The 25,008-nt window shown below is 34.2% G+C and overlaps 1 protein-coding gene across 5 annotated transcripts in view; it reads left to right on the top strand.

Moving 5' to 3' along the window:
- The first annotated feature begins 435 nt into the window (after positions 1–435).
- RAB28 (RAB28, member RAS oncogene family) overlaps positions 436–25,008 on the top strand; it is a 125,634-nt gene continuing 101,061 nt past the window's right edge. For all 5 annotated transcript variants that reach the window (XR_013828240.1, XR_013828241.1, XM_079920683.1 and 2 more), the window contains exons 1-4: positions 436–728; positions 5,564–5,660; positions 10,989–11,077; positions 22,248–22,377. Coding sequence is in view for 3 of the 5 variants with exons in the window: in XM_079920683.1 (XP_079776809.1) it covers positions 654–728; positions 5,564–5,660; positions 10,989–11,077; positions 22,248–22,377 (391 nt within the window). In the remaining 2 variants the exon portion in view is untranslated. The remainder of the gene's footprint in view (positions 729–5,563; positions 5,661–10,988; positions 11,078–22,247; positions 22,378–25,008) is intronic.

The following is a 25,008-nucleotide window of genomic DNA, read 5'->3' as shown; positions in this document are numbered from 1 at the left end:
AGAGGCCCCTCCCTAGCTTGTTCCGCCTGGCAACCTGCGTCTCCGGCGCCCTGAGGCAGGCCCTGCCCCGCTGCCTCTCATGTGTCCTGCCTTCCATGGCAACCGCGGCGCGCGGCCACGGCGTCACCCCACCCTCCCTCCTCGTCGGGCTAAACCATTCGCTTCAGGAACCTTCACAGGGGGAGATGGAAACAAGGGAATTTAATAGAACGTCTGCGCGGTACTCTGACCCCGTTTTTCTACCTAGCTTAAGTTATACACATCTTTTTTTCTCTTGCCAAATGTCCCTGCGAGTGTGGCGCAGTGTCTCGCCTGCTCGGTTCGAACGCCTCCTTTTCCCAAGCCTGCGGATGGGTCGGCCCGCCAGGAAGGCTAGCGGTCTGCGCGGGTTGGCACAGATGCGGGGGAGCGCGCCCGACGTCGCGCTCAGGGGGCGGGGCCAACGCGCAAAGGGTAGGGGAGGCGGGCAAGATGGCTTCTGGCGAGTGATTCTGCCCGGATACCTCCGGCGACCGCTGAGACACCGGGACGGGGGGTGCTGCCCCCACTGCTGCCCTTCTTCCTCTCCCCCGCCCCCAGAGACCCCCCTCCTTCCCTTCCTCCTTCTACCTCGGTGGGGAGGGAGGGGAGGTGGGCCTGGTTCCTGGGACACCATGTCGGACTCAGAGGAGGAGAGCCAGGACCGGCAACTGAAAATCGTCGTGCTGGGGGACGGCACCTCCGGGAAGGTCAGTCCTCGAGCGGGCCCGCCGTGCCAGGCCTGCAGGAACCCCGGCCGGCTCTGGCGTCCTCCAGCCTCCTCCCCGCCCCCCCCGGCGTCGCCTTATGTCCCCGAGCCCCGGGGCGTCTGGGCTTGGGCCCGCGAGGTCGTGGCCTGGGGTTCGACACTAATAGGCGCTTGGTGAAGTCCGTCGAGAGCTGTCCAGCTCCTCTTAAATTAAAAAAAAAAAAAAAAAAAGTCATTGCCTAACCCCTGCCTGGATCTCGAACTCCTACTTCTTTAAGACACGAGCCAGTATCGTCTCCCTGGGAAGCTTTCCAGCTTCTCGCCTCTGAGGACTGGCAAGGATCTGCCAAGGCACCTTACCTCTTTTTACTTTAGTCCAGGTCACACTTTGCTCCTTTCCCCCCGTTTACCGTTTCTGATGGCTCCACTGTACTGGGATCTCCCAAGAACTTGACGCTGGAATCAGATTCCTTGGGTGAGAGAATTGGGGCTCCATCACTTACTCGTCGGATCATTGGAGGGCAAATTGCTATCCTGTTTGTACTTCATCTGTAAGATGGGTATATTGATAGGGGTCTCCTCGAAGGGTGAAGTGTGCAAATCCACATTAAATATGAAAATCTATATAAAGCTTTCATAACATGGTGTGCACTCAGTAAATGTTAGTTGCACTTTTAGAGCATCATATTTGTTCATCTCTGTTCCCAGCACAGCACCTGTCAACACAAACATTCATTCAACAAATATCTATTGAACTCCTATTCTGGACTGGTTGCTGAGGGCAGAGCTGCTAACATGACAGAGGGGATCATTGCCTTAAAGTCTGTCTTTCAGTGACAGTTGGTTGAATGAATGAGAGTGAGTGCGTGAGAATATCTGGCAGCCAGTCCCCTTACCTCGTAGGCACAGGTCTTTAACCCAGGGTTGTGGAGCTCCTGAGGTGGAATAAACATTGCCCGGTGCTTGCTCTTTGGAGATGGTCCATAAGATCTTAAAGGGTTCTTGATCCACGCCCCAAATAAGGTGAAAAGCCTCTGCCCGGCCAACCTTCACACCTGTCGCTCCTATCAATGGCGCCAACACTGTTTCTGGGAATATTGTTAGAGTTTGTCTCCTTTCTTCTTCCATCCGCTTTCTCAACTAGAGGCTTCAGAAACACTGGTTATTATTGTTACCAGTTTCCCGTTTTCGGCTTCACGTTTTCATGTTCCTGGTGTAGTTTGGACCCTGGTTCCTATGGTGACGACTGCTCGATACATCTTCCCTGGCAGTTGGCACTGCACAGCTGCTCCTGTCTTTCGTTCTGAGATTTGAGTTCCTAGGGCCCTAGGGAAAGGTGTCATTCATATGCAGGATTTGGAGGATTCTTGTTAATTTCTTTCTTGCCATCCCTGATATTTTGTTATTGATTTTTATTATTGAGGAAAAACAACTTAATATGCTCTGATTACTTTTAAACATTTTGAGGAAGAAAAGAACTTGGGATCACTTTTCTTTATAAAGTATTATATGACTTTTTGTACACTTGTAACAACTTTTTGAATGGATGAGTTGTTTTAAATGAATCAGCATTGTTTCTAACACCCTTATTCAGTAAAAATTTTAAGTTCTATTTTTATAGTTTTCTCATTCGTATTTTCTTTTGAATGTCTTCTAATTTTTCATTTCCTAAATCTTTTTATGGTGAACTCATAACTGAATTTATTTCCTGTTTAAAACTATAATGACTGTCTATAACACTAATACATGTATAAAAAGACACAAAAATTTTCCATTATCTTACATTCTATCATAATTCTTTAAATTTTTGTTAATTTTTTTCCCCAATATTCATCCATTATCATACATGTATTTCTCTGTTGAAATTTGTTCATAATTTCTATCTAGGTTTTTCATCTAGCCTGTCATACATTTTCCTCTTGTTACTAATTTAGTGTGAATAATTATGATTTTTCATCTCTGTCAAAAATTTTATCTAGTGTACAACAAAGCGTACTTTTTTCCTTCTATATTATTGAATTAGGATTATCATTCTGCTTCAAAGGATAACAGTGATACTGTTTATGGCATTCTGATTTAGTCTTTGTCATCTTGACTAATCTATTTTAAAATTGTAAAGATTGTTTTCTGCCAGAAATTTCTGGATACCAGCATCAGAAATCTAACCTTTTTTCATTATTCATATATCAACTTTTGTTTTTTTCCATACCCTGTTCAGTTTTCAGATTATTGCCGTATTATTGGCAGCTACCAACATTCCCATTCTGTTTCTTTTACTGTTCTTTTCTATTATGAATTCAGCCTCTCTTTCATTCTTACTTGTATCCTGATTTAACTCCTGGCCATTTTTTCTAGTATCAGTTTTTCTTGCTAGTTCTAACTCAGGGCATTTTTATACACCCTTACAAAAGCAATAGAATGTTGAGATGACCACTAACAGTTTATTCAAGAGAAATTTAGCTCCTTTTGCTATTAACACGTGTTTCTGTTTCTTTCCTGTTTTGAGTCATACTTTGGATTTTATTATATACTTCTTAAGATTTTTTTTTTGAGGCAAAATATTCTTTTATGGTGTCTTTTCAGTATTAGTAAATGTAGTACGGTTAAAAATTGTTAGCAAAAGTTCGCCAAACAAAAAAACTATAAAGAATCAGAAAAAAAGAGTTACAGATATGAAAGATGGTTGTTCTCTTCATAATTGTTTAAAAAGGATATTTATACAATGACTTCTGAGAAATTATTGAATGAGAAAGATAGCATAATATCTAGATAATTGAAGAGGATGTGCCTCCTTCCCACTGATTCAGTTGATTTTCTGATTAATTTTTATAGTGAGATGTCTGGAGATGGTATAAGAACCCATTTTAATATTCTTTGTTTGCAATGACCTATACTTTTGACAGATTGTACTCTATTCCAATTGAAAATTCTAGCTTTATGTTTGCCTCAAAAGTGTGAGACTTTCAAAATCTAGAAGTCCGATTTTTAGGAAAAGAAACACTAAGCTGAAGTTACATGTGCCTTGAGTTTGTCTTAGATTTATAAAGGTGTTTCAGCCATCCATATATTAAACATTTTGAAATATCTGTAATAGTATAAGTAGTGTTAATTATTTTTCTCTAGAACTCTGAGCCTCTTCACAGATGATTTTGTGCTCTAAGTTAAATAAGCTCAATGGCATAAACAAGGCTAAATGAAAAAAGGATTTAAAAAAGAATGCTTACTTTTTTTTCCCTAATCTCTTAGTTTTTATATTATCAAGGAAGCCAAATGAATTTTCATTTTGGTGTAGTGAGTTTATTTCTCAGAGTCTAGCAGAACATCTTTCTTATGGTGCTCAATAAATATTTGACCAAATATTTTAGTGATTTCTTACAAATGCTGAGTATTTAAATATTAAAAGAATTGACGTTAGTGTGTGCAAATTGCCATTTATATGAAAAATATGGTTCTTATGTCAAAGGGATTTTAGGTCTTTTTGTTTAAAGGAATTGAAGTTTGGCCAAGTTTTCTTTTGCACTACTGTACTTATGTTGTAATTAATTATAGTAAGCTATCTTGGAAATTTTATCTTAGTTTTCATTATTTAGGAATTGACATCTAATTTTAACTTTCAAAATAAGAAAGAGCTATTTTTCCTTAACTTTAGGAATCTGTCTTGAAGAGCATAAAAGCTTCATGAAACTCCCTTTCTCTTCTTTTTGGGGAAGTCTACAAATAAATAAATAATACATTTAAAATGTTTAAGAAGCTTTTGAGTTATTGAGTTATTTCAGTTGTTACTCGATTATTCTTTTGCTTTGGTAAGAAATGGTATCCTAAAGAAACTCTAGAGTTTTGAATGTAACTTAGAGTTGTTATTTAAAAAATGTATATATATATTTGTTCTGGTTATAATATTCTTGTGACTTTTAAGCTTTATGGTTCTTGGATGGACTATATTTATTTTTGTCTGCTTAATATTAAAAATATCAACTTCTTAATTTAAAAGATAAATATTATCAGTCATTCTATAGAATAATTTTCATTTAACAAATTTTAAAAATAAATTTATTTATTTATATTTAATTTTTGGCTGTGTTGGGTCTTTGTTGTGGTGCGGTGGCTTCTCTTGTTGCAGAGCACGGACTGTAGGCGCGTGGGCTCACTAGTTGTGGCATGCGGGCTCTAGAGAGCAGGCGCAGTAGTTGTGGTGCACGGGCTTAGTTGCTCCATGGCATGTGGGATCTTCCCGGACCAGGGCTCGAACCCGTGTCCCCTGCACTGGCAGGCGGATTCCCAACCACTGCGCCACCAGGGAAGTACAACATTTTTAATATAGAGAAAAATTAGACATATTTCTTGTGGGGGGAGAAAAGAAAGGAAATTCTATAAACGGGCTTTCCTCTCCTTAATTAGTTCTACTTCTTATTGGCTGAGGGCACAAACTACTCAGATGTTTAACCTCAGAAATGAAACATCTCTGAAAGTTGTATTGAACTGATATATAGGGACATATAAGATTCAGATCTTTAATCATGTTGGTTTAGTTTTCTCTGTTGATAATTCTCAAATTCGAATTTCCAGCAAGGTGTAGGGAGCTTGACAATTGGGATTGAAAGAGATTTAGCTGATTAGTCTGTTGTTGCCACTGATAGCTGGTTGGCAAGTGAAATTTACCTGGTGGAATGTTAAGTCCCTCTTCCCCTTGTAACTGATTAGAACTGCTTAAAGTTGCTTGATGGATTAATGGGAGTATAAATATTAAGATTACTTAATAAGATTTAGTAGTGATTTTATGTTTACATTTCTAAAACAAAGACATTAATTTTGATATTCTGTGCATCAATTTTTTAGACCTCCTTAGCTACGTGTTTTGCTCAAGAAACTTTTGGGAAACAGTACAAACAAACTATAGGACTGGATTTCTTTTTGAGAAGAATAATGTTACCAGGTAAGAGACTAAAATGTATTAACATAGAAAATTGTCCATATCTGACAATAAGGGACATAAGCAGAAATGTGTAAAATAAATTTTGGGGCTGTTTGTATGTGAAAATATATATAATCAGTAAATCTATCTTAGGGAGGTTAACTTTCATCAGCATCTACCATGAAGACATACTGTCCATGTGTGTAAGGAAAAAGTTTATATCCTCCCCACTCTCCCAGTGTTTCTGACCACTGCACATTTCTTGTGGATAAACAATAGTTGCTTATAAAATTCTAAAGTTAAAAACAAAATCAAATGCCATGTAATTATCAACAGGTATTGTATGAACTAAATGTGAGAAGACTGGAAAGGATTATTTTTTTAAATATTATTTTGATTAACCTCTGCTTCAGTTTTTTGTTTGAGAGAAAGTTGGAACAGAAGTATAATGTAGCTATGGAACTTCTGTGCTCTAATATGTGAATGCTGTTTTATGCAAGGCAGCATGAAATTGCTGGCATTTAATAGACCACTAAAATTTAGGGTCCCTAGGCACTCATAAAAATACAGTTTGAGCATTCAAGATGTTTCAGTTCACCATGCAAAGAAACTATTTAGATGCCAGTTGCAGCACATTTTGTGGGAAATACAGGGAAATAATAACAAAAAAAGAGTGGTTTCTGTTTTAAGTTAGTTTCTGAACAATTGGGGCTTTAAAATGCTCTGTCTATTCACTTGTGCTTAAATTATATGTTTAAAGTATTTTATTAAAAGCAGTTTATCTTGATTGACTTCATAAACTAGTCCATCTTTCTCCTCTCTGAGGAAACACATTTGAATAAAAACAGTTGCAAGTGTAGTGTCAGATTCATATACTGGAACGTGAGTGATATAGTGGGAAACGGTTTAATAAATTATGATATTTTTGAAAATGTTAACCTCTCAAATGCTCCATCTATCAGACAACTCTATGAATGTTTTAGAACAGCTAATGAAAACTCTTGGTAATTGAAGGTATTCTGCATATCTCACTAGTAATATACTCTCTTATATTTTGTGATGGTTGGTATTCGGCTACCAATGAAAAATAAATTAGAAGATATAGCTTGAGAAAAGAATTCCAGTTTGCCATTACTAAGTTATTATTCATAAAGAGGTTTAATGAGAAACGTGTATTTTGTTTCATTTGTATTTTCTTTTAATGTATTCAAAACTGAAAATCTCATTTTTATTATTCTCACTCTTATGGATAGGTTAATACTGCTTTCAGAATATTTACAACAGTCACTAGTAGAATACATGTACAAATCCCATAATATACATACTGAAAACTTATTTTGCAACAGTTTTTTCAGAGATGCCAGTTGTACACAGAGAGCCTCAAAGTGTATTTAATTACTGACTGTTTTGTTTTCGATGATAATTAGCAAAAGCACTAACTTTCTATGTTATTAATATTGTTTAATTTTTCTGATTTTTCAGTTCAAAGACTTAAAGGAGCAAGCATCTACGCAAACATTAAAAACATTTTAAGACTGGTTTTGGACATTTTATATATGTAATATATATGATAATTTCTGATTTTTTGCACAATACTACTGATTTTTAAATTTTGATGACTTTGTAAAAAATATTTGGTATTTTTGAAATCCAAATTTATAATATATTTTAGAGTTAGAAAGTACTTAGGTTAAAAATAACATTAGGAAATATATACTCTTAATGAATATATATTTTAATTTTCCTGATTAAGGTTTTATTTTGATGGACAGAGTTCCAGAAAAATATCTCTTTTTATAAAACGGCAGTTGGTTTTATTCTATTTAATTGACTCAAAATTGTGGTAGAAATTTCAGTAAGAAAAAAATTTTTAATGTAACTTGATTTTATATTAATAGGTACATTAAGAAATGAGGTTAATAAATTAAAAGGTTTATATTATACCCTTTATATACTTTAACTTTAATTCATTGTGTCCAAGGATTAATATTTGTATCATTTGCTAAAACATTACAGGCAGCATTAATTGAATTTATGGTACAGCAGCATAGGAGGCAAATCTAATATTTGTTAGTATTCTAGTAAGTCTTCTGTCCATTCAGATTGTTAGAGGTGTAATACCTCCTGTTCATCTATTGACATTCTCTTCATGCAAGTTTTCAAGGTCATTACTCTGCAAATACTCATCCATGTTAGTATATTTCATGATCTGGTATGCTGTATAGTCTGGATGCAACCACTGTGCAGATTTTACTGCTTAAAATAGTGTATCTGTTAGTCAGAGATTCTGCTGATAGAGCTTCTTAAGAGCCTTAGTCAAAATACTTTCAGGAAGCTTGTGGGTACAGTCAGTAAACAGTGTTCTACTGTGAAAAGGATTTCTAAGTCTTTAGTACAAGAAGTGGGCAGACTTGTGTTTTTAGTTCCATCTTGACTATGCAGCACTTTAAGTAAGGTTAACCAAGGCACCAAGTGTACTTTTACAAGGTCACTGTTGAATCCTCTTGGTGGCTTTGATTCATACCAAAAGCAACTTACCTGTATTTTGTCACCTCATTTATTTATTTTTTTCCCTAGTTAAATGTCATTGCTTACAGAAGAGCAGGAATTTTCTAGTATTTTGCATTTGGGATTAGATTGCTGACAGTTTCCTCCTTAACATTCTTTATTAGTTACAAATTTATATTAGATGGATTCTTGGTTTTTAAAAATTTTTCAATGTTGATTATTTGAAAATTCTTATATAGCTTTATAGGCATGTCATTTTGAAAATATACTGGAAGCCTTCATATGTTTTTGTTTGCAAAAACTAAAAGGAATATTAATTTGAATTCTATATTATTTTGTTTCCCAAATAGGAAACTCCCATTTATTTTTATTTTTATGTGTTAATAAGCCTAAAATTCACATGTGGAAGTTAAAAATACTTTTCTAGATACATGAAATAACTATGAAGTCAATATCATTTGTTGTAGCTATAACGATAGCAAAATTTTATTTTTTGGCTAGCATTGTGTATTAGTGGGTTATTAGTAGTGCATAGCTATTTTTATCTGAGGCACTAGAATATGTGTATTAAAGAAAAACAAGCCAAGAACAACAAACAGTGTTTATTTGGAAAAGTATGGATTTAAAAAATATCCTCAGCACACAAATATAAACCTCTCAGGTGGGAGATAGTTATAAACGATTTAGAGTCAGTCTTGAAATGATGTAGTCAGAATTTGAAAACATGTAATGAAGATCATGTTTCTAAAGTTACAGATAGGATAGGATCTAAATATCATAAGTAAATATCAGAAATTAAAGGAAAAAAGCTTCATATTTCTTGATATGAAGTTAAGTGATAGGATTTATTGACCTTGAAGAAAATGGGATTAAATGCCCTTTATTAAGTGTTGCCTAAAATCTTACTTAAAAAAGTTAATATTGTTGAGTACTGTTTTTTTTAGTAAACAAATAACAAGAATTTTGAGAGTAAAATGAACAGAGTACTGCCTGTTTATCTAGGGGCTTCTGAAACTATTTGATATACTTATAGTGTCGACTAGCCCTTTCTCACCTGCTTAATTTGAGACAGCATTGTAGGAGAGTGAATTTTGAGTATCGAAAAATTTAGATTTTTAAGATATTGGGTTTACATAAGTTGTTGCGTAAGTATTAGTCTGTGACGTTTTGATTTTTTTATTCATAGACCTTTAAGAACATTTCGGTCATTACTCTGTGAGCGTTGAAAGTGTGTATATTTGGGAATGATGACGGGTAATGAACTTCAGTAGCTCTCATTAATGCTAATGGAAGTTGCTCATGTAAATCCTCTGCAGGTTGGCAGATGGAACAGACCTACATCCAAATAATGGAAAGATTGTAATACAGACCCAACAAGACTTAGAGTTAAGGGTAAAACTTGGCTGCTTAATCCAGTGTCGTACTTTCTTTTCAGTTGCAACGTTGAATGGTGTGACTAACATTCTCCAGTTTTAGTGTTTTGCATTGGCATAAAAATTCATATCTATATAATCCTTTTCTGGTTTGTATTTGAAGTGAGACTAGTTTCTTAGTGTCTAAGTTTTTGAGTTTTCCTGATTTGCAAATCATTCAGAAAGATACATTTTTGGTGTGGGAGCTCATTTTGAAGGTACTAGTTGAGATTTTGTCTGCCTTTGGGAGAAAGCTGCATAATTTTATTAGGAGAAATAGTTTGAAATGTTAAACTGTAAAGCATATCGAACTTGATCTTTAAATTTTGTAATTGCATTGATAATAGAGAATAACATAATTTTTTTAACAAGTAAATATTTTGCAAAATGGACAAAAGAATTTTAAAGATTGCCCTTTAGTATTTTAGAATGCTTTTATATGTTTGTATGGGGAAGAGATTTGTTAGACTATTTTATGAGGGCTTTGAAGCACATATTATAATTTGTTTCAGTGGAACGCTTTGAACAGGTATAAATGCATCATAATATTTAGTGATATACTGGGTATGTAACCTACATCAGTTCTGAAGAGGGCTGTCAAAACGTTCATATTTTATAGGTTAAATTTCAAAACATATAATTTTAAAATTATGTTCACTATTGTATATAGTAGCTGACATTCAAATTTAAAAATTCATTGAAGTTGAAACTGTGGGACCATTTTTGTAGTCTATTAGTAATCTGTGAGTTTTAGAACCTATGGAGTTTAGAACTTACAGGAAAATTCATTATGTGTAATAAGGTACATTAGTATATAAAGTTCACTTTTAATTTTTTTTTTTTTTTTTTTTTTTTTGCGGTACGCGGGCCTCTCACTGCTGCGGCCCCTCCCACTGCGGAGCACAGGCTCCGGACGCGCAGGCCCAGCGGCCATGGCTTACGGGCCCAGCCGCTCCGCGGCACGTGGGATCTTCCCGGACCGCGGCACGAACCCGTGTCCCCTGCATCGGCAGGCGGACTCTCAACCACTGCGCCACCAGGGAAGCCCACTTTTAATTTTTAAATTATATATCTTATTCCACATATAAGTGCTTTATTTTATGCCCTGTTTAAGAAAAGAAATTCTTTAAGGTTTAAGAAGTTTGTGAATTAAAGCTTTTTTTATTTTCTTCTGTTTTGAAGGTGATTATAAATGTGGTTTCATGGAAATGGGGTAAAGTGTAAATCTAAATTTCCCACTGTTATCTCTTTTGACAACATTATTTCACAATTCCAAATATGTGACCATGCGAACATGCAGAATAAAAGACAAATTAGGTTCAGAGTTTATCACTGTGACTTAATGTTCTGTGAAACTGTATTCAATTGTTATATTGTTCCTTAACTTTTTTTGTATTCTTAGTTTTATATTCATTTTTTTGTACTCTAGGAAACTTGAATGTTACTCTTCAAGTTTGGGACATAGGAGGGCAGACAATAGGAGGCAAGATGTTGGATAAATATATCTATGGAGCACAGGTATGAAACAAATTGTATGATTATTCCAGTACTGAAGATACTCTCCTTACAAACACACAAGCAGGTACACACACACATACATGCTCTTTCTACCTTGATTTTTATCTGATATGTAAGGAGGCTGATTTTACATTTGTGCTAATCCTTTGATTTCATCCTCCCCCAAAATCATGCTTGGAATGATTTGGGTCAGGGAACTGGATGACTCTAATAGCTTTCATATGCTACTTATATTACTAATACTATTATTGTCAGCAGTTGAATACATGCCGTGATAAATGATATTTTGATATTTAGTAACTGATTTGGTTCTATGGACGACTTACAGAATATATAAATTGAATGATAAATATTAGAGAGGAAAATTTAATTTCATTTTAAGTTGTAAGGACAAAAAGCATACATATATGCCTATATATTTTTGTGCCATGAATTAGTCTATTAAATACTTATAGTTCTTCAGATTTAACAGATATATCAATATATTGTATCAGAAAGCTAAATATGACTAATTATATATATGAAGCACATACAGCATTTTAACATGATACTCATGTGTGGTGTCTTTTCAGAAGAAAATCTATGTAGAGTAAGAAAACCACTTGAATGATTATATAACAAAAATTCTTTGGTATATTAGCTTATATAGACATAATTTATAAGTTTTAAAATTAAATTATACAAATAGAAAATATACATAGTAGTAATATACTTAACAAATTAATTACTGACATGCTGTTTATTTTTGCTTTTCTACTTTGAGTTAGTGTGTATCTTTCATATGATCATGAGGTATTGGGGGGATAATATTCATAATCCTCACTTAGTTTTTTATTGGAGTTCGATATTTTAAGTTGAGAATCATAACATGGTTATGTGGAGCTGGGTTGCTCATAAGAAATGAATCTAGAAGATGAAGACAGAATATTAAGCACTCTGCTGTATGAAGTTTGATACTTAACAAATACCATTGCCTTAATTTTGGATGGAAAATAGATTCTGAATTATAAAATATTCAGAGAAGGATGAGGCTCATATGGTTCTTAATCATGTATAAAGGCCCTAGGGTTTTGTTTTTTGCGTTATTGATATATAGATTGGGCTCTGAGAACCTTCTTTGCCTCTTCTTCTACATTGTTCTTTGTCTCCTGGAAAATATTTCTGCTCACTTAACATTTTCAGTTGTGACCATATGACTTAATATTTTATGACTGTTCATTTTTCTCTTAAAAAATATTTCTCAGGTTTTTGTGTCTGGCTTTTTCATTGTTGTTTGTTTCTGTTTTAAACTGATTATGTTTAAAGTAGATATTAAGCTAAAGAAAAGTTGCTGGACAGAGATTTGTGGGAAGCCACAGTCCTTGTTTCATTCACCTAGTTGGTAAAATGGGATTTGAAAATAACAATCTCTTTCCTCTTTGCTCCATTAAAATCTATCTTCATAGACACATATTGGATTTAAAAAAAATGAAAACTAGATTAGTCAAGCTTCTAATGATATTTGACTCTGAATGTCAAATAGATTAGCTTTTTATGGTTTATAGATATATCTAAAGTTAGTGGAGAATGGGAAGTTTTTATGCATTTCAGAGTAAATAATAATAAAACATTCAATTAATACATTTTTTTCACTTAAAAATTAGGGGAATGTAATGTTTATGGGTTAGACTCTTAATTTTACCTTACTTTAAATCATTAAAAAATTTATTGTTTGATTTATAGAAAATTTAAATTTATTAATATAAAATTATTATATAAAAATTAGTGTTGATATGACAGTCACATAATATAAAATTAACAATTTTTACAGTATATAACCAGTGGTATATAGTACATTCATAATGTTGTGTGACCATCCTGTCAAATCATTTCTTTACAGTGTATGTTTTATGCTATTACATAGCTGCTTAAAGTCAGCAGACATTAATGGGCAAATTTGTAGAAATTTAAAAAAATTCCATCATTTTTGAGGATACTTGAGTTTAGTGAAATGTCTGTTCTTTTCTAATGTACTTCACATCTTGGGAGAAAGAGAATGTCACATGAGATTTCTGTTTCGAAGGTACATGTTGATTTTTTTCTCTTTTGACAGTGTCTTACATTGTTTATACTTTACAATCTCTGTAAATCATATACCCTGTTTTATTAAAAAACAATGTAATAAAGTATTTCTAGGAATTTCATGAACATTTTCATGAAATTGTCCCAGGAAAGTAGGAATTTTGAGATGATAAAATGAGTTGTCATAAATTTTCTCTGCTTTCCAGAGATTCTAAATTAAATGCTATGTAAAATGCAGTTAAGTACATTTGCCACTAGTTTCTTTTGTTAAAATACATGTAAATTTTTTACCCAGGCCAGAGAAGCTCAGACTACAGTTCACTACCATAAATTGGGAGAAACGTTACTTTTAAAAAAACAGTGCTTTCATAAACATTTTAATAGCTTTTAATAATTTTATATAATTACGTAACTATTCTTCAAAGTGGATCTATACTGTTTCTAGAGTTGTTGTAGATGCTGTACATTGCCCATCTCACGAATACTTTGGATTTTTGTGCACATGCTACACGACAGAAATCTTTGAGAAGTGTTTTGACAAGCTGTTTTGAGGACATCAGTATAATGTCTTATTTAGGATTTTGTTTTAGGTTCTCTAACTTATGTAATGTGTATGGAAAGAATTATCTTACACATATCTGGGCTATTAAGCTATGTGAATTCATTTTTCTAAAGCATTTCTTATCCAGGAAGAAGCTTATTTGTAGGCTGGAATTAACTTAGCTTCAAATAAAACTGACTATTTTACCCTCTTCACTTTTTCCCCACCAGTTGCATTAAATTTTAGTGGTAGTATATTGAATAGTGTTGGTTGAAACAATATTGAATAGACACCGAAGAAAGAATTAGTGAGGTATTTTGTCAGAAACTAGTTCTAAGAATTGAAGTATGTCCCAGTTAAATTCCCAGAGTTTAAATTAACTTAAAATTTTCTAGGAGTCTTCAGAAAGATGTTATAGGCTATTTTTCATAGTGGTTACAAGCAAACACACAGTACATAGTGTTTAGTGCCCTGTAACCTGTGGCTAACAGAGGCTAATAACAAGCCTCAGAGAAGGACTGGATGTTTCATTTTTGTAGCTCTTTCCGTCCTGGAATCTAAGTGGTTTGCAAACACTGCCCTACTGAGTATAAACTCAATGAAGTGTACTCATTTGTGAGGTAGAACATAACTACTATTGTGTACCAGTGCCCCACACAGATGAGCCACCCTGTTAACCACCAACAAAAGCCTGTGGTGCCAGTATGACAACTGGGGAGAGAGCATATCTCAAAGTTGGACTCCCTGAGACTCTCTGCTGTCTTTTACCATGAATTTTTTCATTGGATATTTGTCAACTTATAACTTATTATATTTACAGACCTCTCTTGCATTAGTGTTCCTTCTTACAGGTTGTACTTACACAGCAAAGTACAGTATATGTTGTTACGACTATTGTATAATCTATATGATTTAATTCATTTGTATATATAATTAAAAACTAAAGTAGATTATTTGTTGTACAAATCAAGGAGAAAAAAATACCTGTATTTTGGAAATGGGTAACTTTCACTAAATTGTATGTACTGTATCTGTTAAATTTTAGAACTAAATTTTGAAATACCTTATAATACTGTTAAGTGTTGCCACAGTGTTTGTTCCTTCAAGACTGCTGTCAGTTATTCCTTTGAAAATGGTATCCATTTGGTTTACTGACTCATCATGCTTACTAGATATGGTGATAAGTGAAATAGATGAAAACAAAGTACTATATAATATTATGTAATATTTACTAAAAGTCTTAAGGTTTATAAAGAGAAGCGGTGGTAATATCTTTTGGCAGTTGTGGGGGCGAGGTGGGGAAAGCGAAGTTAAGGCATAGAAGATGGAGGAAATTTTTGTGAAGAATTCAAAGATGTAGAAGGATTTATTAAACTTGAAGTCTCATTTCCAAAAGTCATGGCAGAAAGGTTTAGAAAGAGGAGCAGGTGGAGGGTAAATTAGGAAGAGGAAGCACAGGACAGTATGGGGATGAAGACATAGCAGAAGGATAAATGGTGGATAGGTGATAAAAGAGGGTATCAGGGACATGAGATATGGTGGTGGGTTTGGATGGCCACAAGATTGCCAAGAAACAGTTATTTCCAGCAGTTCCCCGTAGATTCTTCTTAGACTTGAGTTGTTGCCAAGATGTGTTGCATTTCCGAGGGAGTTGTACTTTCTGATAGTTTTTTGAAAGGAATCAGAAGAGAACTGGATTGATTGATGGGGTGAGAGACTCAGGGGTTTGAGGGTACTTATATTATAGGCTCCCAAAGAGATGAGTACTTAGAGGTCTGGCTTTGGTGTGCTGAAGCTGGTGGGTAGAGGCCCTGGGAGTCCATGGCAGCTTGTATGAGTTTTGGTAGTTTGTGTGTTTCAAAGAAGTGGTTCATTTCATCTTTGTTTTCAAATTTTGGGCTATGGAGTTGTTCATATTATTCCTTCATTATTTTTTTAATGTCTGTGGGAATCAGTAGTCATGACCCCTCATTAATTTGTGCCTTCTCTTTCTTTATCTTTCTGTCTCTCTGACTCTGTCTCTGTCTCTCTTTTTGGTTAATCTGGCTAGAGGTTACCAACTTTTGGTTTTTATTAATTTTCTCTGTTGTTTTCCTCTTTCCAGTTTCATTGATCTCTGCTCTAATTTTTATTATTACTATTTTTTTCTGCTTGCAGGAAGTTTAAATTGCTCTTCTTCTTCAGTTTTCTAAAGTGGAAGCTTAGATTTTTGATGTTTCTTCTCTTCTGATATATTCATTCAGTGCTCTACATTTTCCTCGAAGTACTGTTTTTGCTGTATCTTCAAGTTTTGATAGGTTGTATTTTATTTAAGATATTTTAAACTTCTCTTGAGGCTTCTTTTTTGACCCAGGTGTTATTAGAAGTATGTTGTTTAATTTCAAAATATTTTGAGTTTTTCCAGCTTTTTCTATTATTGATTTCTGATAATTCCATTGTAATCTAAGAACATGCTTGGTATGATTTCTATTCTTATAAATTTGTCAAGGTGTGTTTTATGGTCCAGAATGTAGTCTATCTGGTGAATGTTTCATATGAGCTTGAGAAGAGGGTACATTTTAATGTTGTTGGATGGACTGTTTTATAAATGTCAATTAGATGAAGCTGATTGTTACTGCTGTTCAGGTCAACTTACTGATTTTCTACTTGCTTGATACATCAATTAATGAAAAAGGGGTGTTGAAATCTCCAACTATATTAGTGGATCTGTGGATTTTGAATTCCTTCAAGTTCTATCAGTTTTGGGCTCCATATTTTGATACTCTGTTATTAAGTGTATATACACAAAGGATTGTTATGTTTTCTTGGAAAATTAACCCCTTTACCATTATGCCAATCTTTATACCTCATGATTTCCCTTATTCTGAAGTCTGCTTTGTCTGAAATTAATATAGCTACTCCAGCTTTCTTTTCACTTCTTTTAGCATGGTATTTCTTTATCCCTTAACTTTTAACCTGTGTCTTTATATTTAAAGCGTGTTTCCTGTAGGCAACATATAGTTGAGTCTTGGTTTTTCATCCACTCTGACAATATTTTTTAATTGGTATATTTGGACCATTCACATTTAAAGTGATTATTGATATAGTTGGATTCATATCTTTCATGTTTGTTTTCTGATCCTTGTGCTTGCTTCCCTCCCCCTCCCCTTTTCTCTTTCTTTTCTGATTTTTTGAGCATTTTATCTCTTAGTCTGTCAATTATACTAAAACTTTGTTTTTTAAGCAATTGCCCTAGAGTTTGCAATATACATCTTATACTAATCTAAGTCCACCTTCATATGATACTACATTGCTTCCTGTGTAGTTCATAAAATATTTCATAAAAGAATATTCTCAGTTCATCCCTCCTGTCCCTGATGGCATCACTGTCATTCATTTCTCTTTTCCATATGCTATAATCACTCAATACCTCGTTACTGTTATTAAATATTTATATTTTAGATTAATTAAGAATAAGAAAAATTAATGATTTTCTTTTACCTTTTCTTGTTCCGTCTCTGATACGCTTCCTTTCTTTATGTAGAACTGAGCTTCTGACCTGTATCATTTCCTTCTTCTTGAAGAACCTCTTTTAACGTTTCTTCCAGAGAAGGTCTTCTGGCTATGAATTCCCTCAGTTTTTGTTTATCTGAGAAAGTCTTTATTCCTCCTTACTTAGAAAAGGATTTTTTACGTCTAGAATTTTAGATTGGTCCTTTTCTTCAACACCTTAAAAATTTCACTCCATTCTTTTCTTACTTGCTTAGTTTCCCATGAGAAATTCTCTATAATTCTTATCCTTGTTGGTCTATAGATAGGGTATTCCCTCCCTCCCCTTGGCTTCCACCCCCTACCTTTTCTCAAGATTTTCTCTTTGTGTTTTGTTTTATGGAGTTTAAGTATATGATGTCTAGGTGTAGATGTTTTGGTATTTATCCTACTTGATGTTCTCTGAGATTCCTGGATCTGTGGATGGTGTCTAATTAATTTTGGCAATTTCTTGGCCATTATTACTTCAGATATTTCTTAAGTTCCATTTTCTCTTCTCCTTCTGGTATTCCAGTTCCATGTGTCATATACATTCAGAATTGTCCCATAGTTCTTTTGTATTCTATTTTATTCATTCTTTTTTCTCTTTACATTTCAGTTTTGAAAGTTTCTAAATCTTATCCTAAAGCTGGCTGTTTCTTTCCTAGGTTGTATCCAGTCTCCTGATGAGCTCATCAATGGCCTTATTTCTGTTATAGTATTTTTGATATCTAGCATTTCCTTTTTATTATTCATTAATGTTTCCATCTCTTTGTGTATATTACCCACCGTTCTTTCATGTTGTCTACCTTTTCCATTAGAATCTTTAAAATGTTAATTACATTTATTTTAAATTCCTGTTCTGATCACTCCAAAATCTGATTTGAATCTGATTCTAATGTTTGCTTTTTCTCTTCAAACTTCCTTTTAGTGTGCCTTTTAATTTTGTGTTGAAAACTAGACATGATGTATCGAGTAATAAGAACTCAAATAAATAGGCTTTTAGTGTGAGGTTTTATGTTAATTTGGTCAGAAGTTGGTCTGTGTTTAATGTTTGCTGAATCTTTAGATGGCAGAGCCATCAAATTCCTCTAATATCCTTGTGTTTTTCCTCCCCTGTCTTTTTGGGCATCTCAAAGAACTCTTCCTTAGTTGGAGTTTGTGTCTTGCAGCTCTTTCAAATGTAATCTACTATTATACTGGAGCCCTATTGGTGTGTTAAAGTATGGAAGAGGGGAAACATTCTATACTCTTATGATTAAGTCACAGCCTTGTGTGACTTAAGCATCTGTGTCCCTGGGCTGTGACCTTCTTAGGTATTTCTTAGCTTTTCTCATTTAGGTGAGACAGGATGACTAGAAGGGGCTGGAGTTGGAAAATGCCATTCTCTCATGTGGTAGAAGACTCTGAGATTTTTTCCTGGAGAGGATGCCATTTTACACATAATGCTCTAGGCATATTTTACAATGATTACTTTCTCTCTTCTCATGCCAGAGCCATGAGGGGATTTTTCTTGTCTCTTCACCATGAGGATCTTGTGGGGTTCCTAGAGGTAAAACACATGAAAGTCTGGGGGTATCCCAAAGACTGTGTCCCTCAGGAGTTTCTCATCTTCAAGCTAGCCCACACTCAGCCTCCAACAATTCATCAAAATGACCATTTAAATGTTTCTACTATTTACTGGCTCTAGTGGCTTTTGTTCCAGATAAGCAGATTTTGGCTGTGACTCTCTGGATTCACCCATCACTCCGGATTTCAGGGTGGCAGTTTGCCCTGCAAACTCAACTCTCTGTTGTGTCCAAGAAAAGTCATGGATTTTCAGTTTGTCCAGCTATTTTCTTATTGTAAGAACAGATGTGATGACTTCCAAGCTCTTTACATGTCTGAGCTGAAACTGAAAGTCCTAGAACTTCTTTTGTATGTTAATGTCTTTGGTTTTCTCATTTCTCCTTCTCAGTTTTTAACCAGATGAGTGTAGGTCAAAACTGGTACAAAATTGTCATATTAGGAGCAAAGAATAAAAATCATAATTTTTGCATTAAATGGTATTGAGAAATGGATATATGAACTGATAGATGTTTGGGTTGGTAGATAGCTAGATTAATGAAAAGGTGTTTATCCTTCTATCTTTCTTATGATTCCTGGACAATTCATAGGTATTGCTGACTGAAGAATATTGGGATATATCAGTTTAGATGAGAAATTGGCAAACTTCCTTGAAAAACCAGATAGAAAATATTTTAGGTTTTGCAGGTCAGACTGTCTCTGCTGCAGCTGCTCAACTCTGCCATTATAGTGCAAAAGCAGCCATTGATAATACTTAAGTGAGTGTGACTATGTTTAAATAAAAGTTTATTTACAAATATAGGCTATGAGCTGGATTTGACCTGGGGGCCATAGTTTACCAACTCCTGGTCTAGATCAGTGATAGTTAATTTTTATTCTATAGCTCTGGCCTAGTACTGATTATCAAGAGATGCTGGCCATGTTTTACTTGCATATTCTATTATGTTCAGATATTGAACCATGTTGTGATGAATATTTTAATATATTAGTTAGAAGGGTTCTAAAAATTTTAAGGTTTAAGAGGCACCATAGGTCAAGGCTCAGTTTATGAGAGTGAAAACAATCTCATGTTTGCCCTGAAAATGTGATTCATATTTATTCAGAATAATAATAAAAAAGTTCCCAGTAAGTGTGTAGTTTGTTGGTTTTAAATTGTCTATTTTTATTACTTTACATAATCAGTTAGGCATGACAGGTATTATGAAAGTGAATGACAGAAGCATTGCCCAAGATCAGTAGACGGTAGAGCCAGGACTACAATCCAAAGGCAATCTGACTTCTAGGGCAGAGCTCTTTCAACATAATATATTGTATCACTCATGTCAACTGGAGGTGGAGTCAATAGATTGAATATTAGCTTTGTTCACAGGCTAATTCTGGGACATTATTCTTAATAAGAAAAGTAGGATTATGTTCATTATTTCAAATAATTCTGTGCTGGGCATTATTTCAAAGCATTTGGGAAGGCAGAAATAGATTTATAAATTACTAAAATAAATCAGACAAACAATTTTGCATAAAAATTATGGAATAATTAAGTTGAAAGGGATATAGAGTGTTTAATTCAATGATCTAACTTTAGAGGCAAATAACTTGAGACCCAGAGAAGCTAAGTGACTTGGGGGCCAGTGTAGTTTAATAAAAGAGCATGCAGTATATGTAAATTAAACCATCATGCTGTATGCCTTAAACTTGTACAGTGATGCATGTCAACTATTTCTTAATAAAACTGGAAGAAAAGAGCATAGTACTGGAAGTTCATAATAGTAGTAAGCTAGAGCCACATTGGGAGAGTCAGTTGTTAAATTTTCAGGAATTTTTGTGAGCCGGTTATTGAATATATTCATGATTAAAAATATATATAAAAACTCATAAATTATATTAAAAACAAAGATTTATATGATCAAAATGCATCACTTACTGATTATTTTACTATATATTTGTGTTGTTTACGCTCTTGAGGTTATTTATATCTAGTGTATCTGTATGGTGGAAGTGCTGTGTAGTGGTGTCCTACCCAACTCTGTTCAGTGAAGTGACATTGATAGCTTTAAAATGACCACGGGAGTATTTACACTATAGAAATTGGCAGATGCTACAAGTAACACTCTCTCATCCCTTCCCCACTGCTGCCATGCCTCAAGCTGGTTAATTAATATTTACTAGCATATCATTGGCCATGACTTCTGTGTTATATACTTGTCTGTTTATGTGCCTGGCTTTGCTGCAAGACTGTGAGTTCCTTGAGGTTGTTCCTCATATCCCTGGTACCCAGCACAATGCTTGGCATATAGTTGGCAGACAAATTTTTGTAGACTGAATGGGTGGACTTTATATTCATTCAGTCCTCGATTCAAATCCTGGCTCCATGTGACTTTGTGTTTATTAGTAAAATGAGGATAATAATACCAGTCTTGCATGATTTTTGTGAGGATTAATGAAAAGATCCAGATATCTGTCTGGTACATAGTAGGTGTAAAAAAGTAGTCAACATTTATGATTATAACTTAAGAAGAAGGAGACATAAATGCCATTAGGGCCAGCCTTAAATATGCAGAGAGCTTTGTATTAAGTATTTGACTACAAATTGGATGAGAATCAAGAATGTGGCAGTGTTATTTTTGTGAGTGTACATACTTCTTCTCCTTCCCACACAAAATAATGGGATATATTAAAAGGAATATGATATATAAGAGGCAGGAAGCAATCCCTCTGTTGTATTTGGCTTTGTTCAGGCTCTTATTACAGTATCATGTCCAGTTTTACATTGCTCATTTTAAAGAGGATGTCAAAAAACTATATGTAGCATGTCCTGGGAAGAACCAACAACTATGATTAAAGGGATAGAAAATAGGTCCTTTGAGGCAAGTTTAAGGAATTGAGTTTGTTTATTCTGGAAAGGAGATGGTGAAGGAGTTACTTAACTATTTTCAAGTACATGAAGGGTTATTATAAGGAGGACACTCTCATGTTGTTCTGCAAATGCACAGAGGACCGAAAGAGGAAATCGACTTATTTCATTTAAAGAAAATTGTGTTAAACACTGAAATTGACTGTCAGGGGATGTCATGGAATCTCCATTTTTGAAAATATTTAAAAAGAGCAGCAGCAGATGGTTATTTATTGAAAGGTTTAAATGTTTGACCTCATGAAAGTGACAGGCAGAATTGTAGACCTTGAAGCTTTTTTCACCTCTATGATATGATTTTCTTACATTTTATTGAAACTTACCAAGCATATCCCAGATATCTCATTGGAAAACCACTTACAGTTTGAGAAAATTATTCTTTAGCTTGCATTGTATCTTAATTGCTGGATTTATCTTGAATGAAGACATTCAGTATTATCTGTCTGCTAATACCTAAATTGAAGTCAGATACAAACAGTCCACGTTTGTACTTTTTATACTCTATTCAACATATCTATTAACAGTGTTCATTATTAATATTTTTTAAAGTAGTATATTATAAATATTCTGTAACTCTTTTGCGACAGGGAATCCTCTTGGTATATGATATTACAAATTATCAAAGCTTTGAGAATTTAGAAGATTGGTATTCTGTGGTGAAGAAAGTGAGTGAGGAGTCTGAAACTCAGCCACTGGTTGCCTTGGTGGGCAATAAAAGTAAGTTATTAATGTTTATTTATATATAGGAAACTTTATTTGTCTACCCTGTAGTTTTTATTCCTAAAAAAAAAATGATGTTTGGAAACATAAATAGATACTGTTTTCCTGGAGTGAGCAAGTTGAGGAGAAAATTCCTAAAGATGTGTACAGTCTTTTCAATAACAGTTTGATGCTTGATCTATCGTAACTGCTCTGCCACTTTGGCCAATTCCTTGTTAAGGTAAGTTCTGTTCTGCAGTGTGTGTGTGTTTTGGCTTCCTGTTGTCTAAGGAAGCAGTGTGGACTATTAAGAACAGCAACACAGCTGCAGATTTTATGATATTACACTGCAGCTTCAGCTCTGCCCCAGAGATTTTGAGAGATACATTTCATTAAATGATACCCTGTTCTAGGGAAGGAAGCAGTGTCTGCATGGAATTTTGTGTGCATTGTTCCTTGCTCTCAGCGCTCATAAACTTCCTTTTCTAAATTTTTGAGGTTTGTTCCTAAATATAGATTTTTTTTTTTGAGAAAGAGTATATTGGGAGAGGAGTGGTGCTTGGTAAAAATGATGGATAAGTAATTTTTGAGATCTGTCTCTTGGGCTATGATATACAGCATATAAAAATTATAAGACTGAATTCAGTACAGGATTATTATTTGGTTCATAGTCCTGCAATGCATTTACCCTGGTAAAGGGGACCTTAATAAGAGTTTTCAAATATATAAGATATGATATTACCTAATCTTCTACAACCTACTTGAGGTCAGAAAAAGAGAAAATGAATTTAAATTATACCATGGAGGATTCAGGTCAGGCACTGTTTCCTGACTATAAGCTTTGTTAAATCAATACCCAAGTATACTACCAAGAGAATTATCTTCTCCAAAAGTCTTTAAAAATGCAGTGCATTTTTTTTGTCCATAATTGTTTAGGAAATAGTACTTCCTGAAGGACCAAGCCATGATTTCTTCATTATGTGGTTTTGCACACTTAGATGAACATTTAATAAATCCAAGCCTTACTTCAAAACCATTACAAAACAGGTGTGAATATCATTTCTCTGAAGAGTTAAAAATATAAATTTTATAATACTTTCTAGAAAACAGTATCACATATCACAAAATGGATGGCTTGGCTAAAAGAAACTTTTTTTTTTTTAAAGCTTTAGTTAAATTTTGCTCATCTATTTTTTAGATCTAATTGAGTGAATCAGATGCTTTTCAATTCATTGAAATCCCCCTTTACAAATCATAAGTTTTGATGAGCTTTGGTTCTGTTTCTGAGTGCAGCTTTTCATTTTAGGAGATAATTTGTTAGTCATTCGTCATGTCACCAAAGCATTGTTTTATATTATAGTTAGATTTGTGCTTTATTGGAGGTTTCCCGTCACCTTTTGGGAAATTATAGAGTAAGGGAGTGATGGGGGTTGGGATTTGTTTTCATTTCTTTCAGGATATAATCTAACTACATCTGGAGTAATGGTGTAGTGGTGCACAATTATATACATTATGTTATGTGTTTATGCTATCCTGTGAGGCCTCCGCCATTGGTCACTGTCTAAGACAGGATGTCAGGCTAGATGGGCTGTTGGACTGTGCTGGTGATGCCATTCCTGGGTTTCAAAAACAAACATTTATATAATTATATGAATTTATGCACAAAACTGTTACAGTGTTATGTTTGAGATATAATTGCATGAAAGTCAAAAGAATTTTTTCACTTTTGGTTTAGCTCTAACCCCTTTCTTGTATTTATAATACTTTCTTTCAGAATATGATCATATAATAGAGTATGCAGACACACAGAATGTTACATGTGTAAAATTAAGTGATTAGAGATGAACATTTTCCTGGATATTATTTACTGCTCTCTGTCACCGGCCCAGTTTCATATGATCAATATGATCATGTAGTGAATGATCTTACAATTTGTGTTTACATGTTGATGTTACATTATAGTAGTATGCACTCATTTTCTTTTTTGGGAATATATTAAAAAGCAAAGACTTTTTTTTTGAGCAACACCAAACTAATTAAAGAGATTTTATTAAGAGTTTCTATATCAAGGGCCTCATGAAACATTGGAACGTTTTCCAAGTCAAGGAAGCAGCTCCCAGATTCAGAGAATGTTCTAGATGGCAAGGCTTTCACAGTTGTTTCATCTGACTTTTTTCATTCATCAGATGAGTGTTATATTTGTTCAGTCTATTGTTTCTTTTTATTCCTCTTTTTCTGCTTTCTCTTGAGTTAACTGATCATTTATTATTACATTTTATTTCACCTATTAACTTATACATATTATATATTTATATATTATATTTTTAGTTGTTTCCTTAAGATGTTCACTATACAGCCTTAATTAGTCTACCTTCAAATAATAGTATATCTCTTCGTGTGTAGTATAAGGAACTTAAACATTAGTGTTTAATTACCTCCCGCCCCAATCCTTTGTGTTATTATTGTCAGATATATTTTTACATATTCTATAAATAATTTTTGCTTTAAACAGTCATTTAGCTTTTAAGAGCAATTAAAAATAAGAAAAAAGGTACATTTTATTTTACATTTACTTATTACATTGCCAGCACTCTTTATTTATCTGTTTAGATCCAAGAGTCTGTTTGATAGCAGATTCTGCTTGAAGAA

This window comes from Stenella coeruleoalba, assembly GCF_951394435.1.
Source record: "Stenella coeruleoalba genome assembly, chromosome: 4".
In the NCBI taxonomy this organism is placed as follows: domain Eukaryota; kingdom Metazoa; phylum Chordata; class Mammalia; order Artiodactyla; family Delphinidae; genus Stenella; species Stenella coeruleoalba.
Note: the sequence above shows the minus strand (reverse complement) of the source record. Positions and strands in the feature narration are given on the sequence as shown.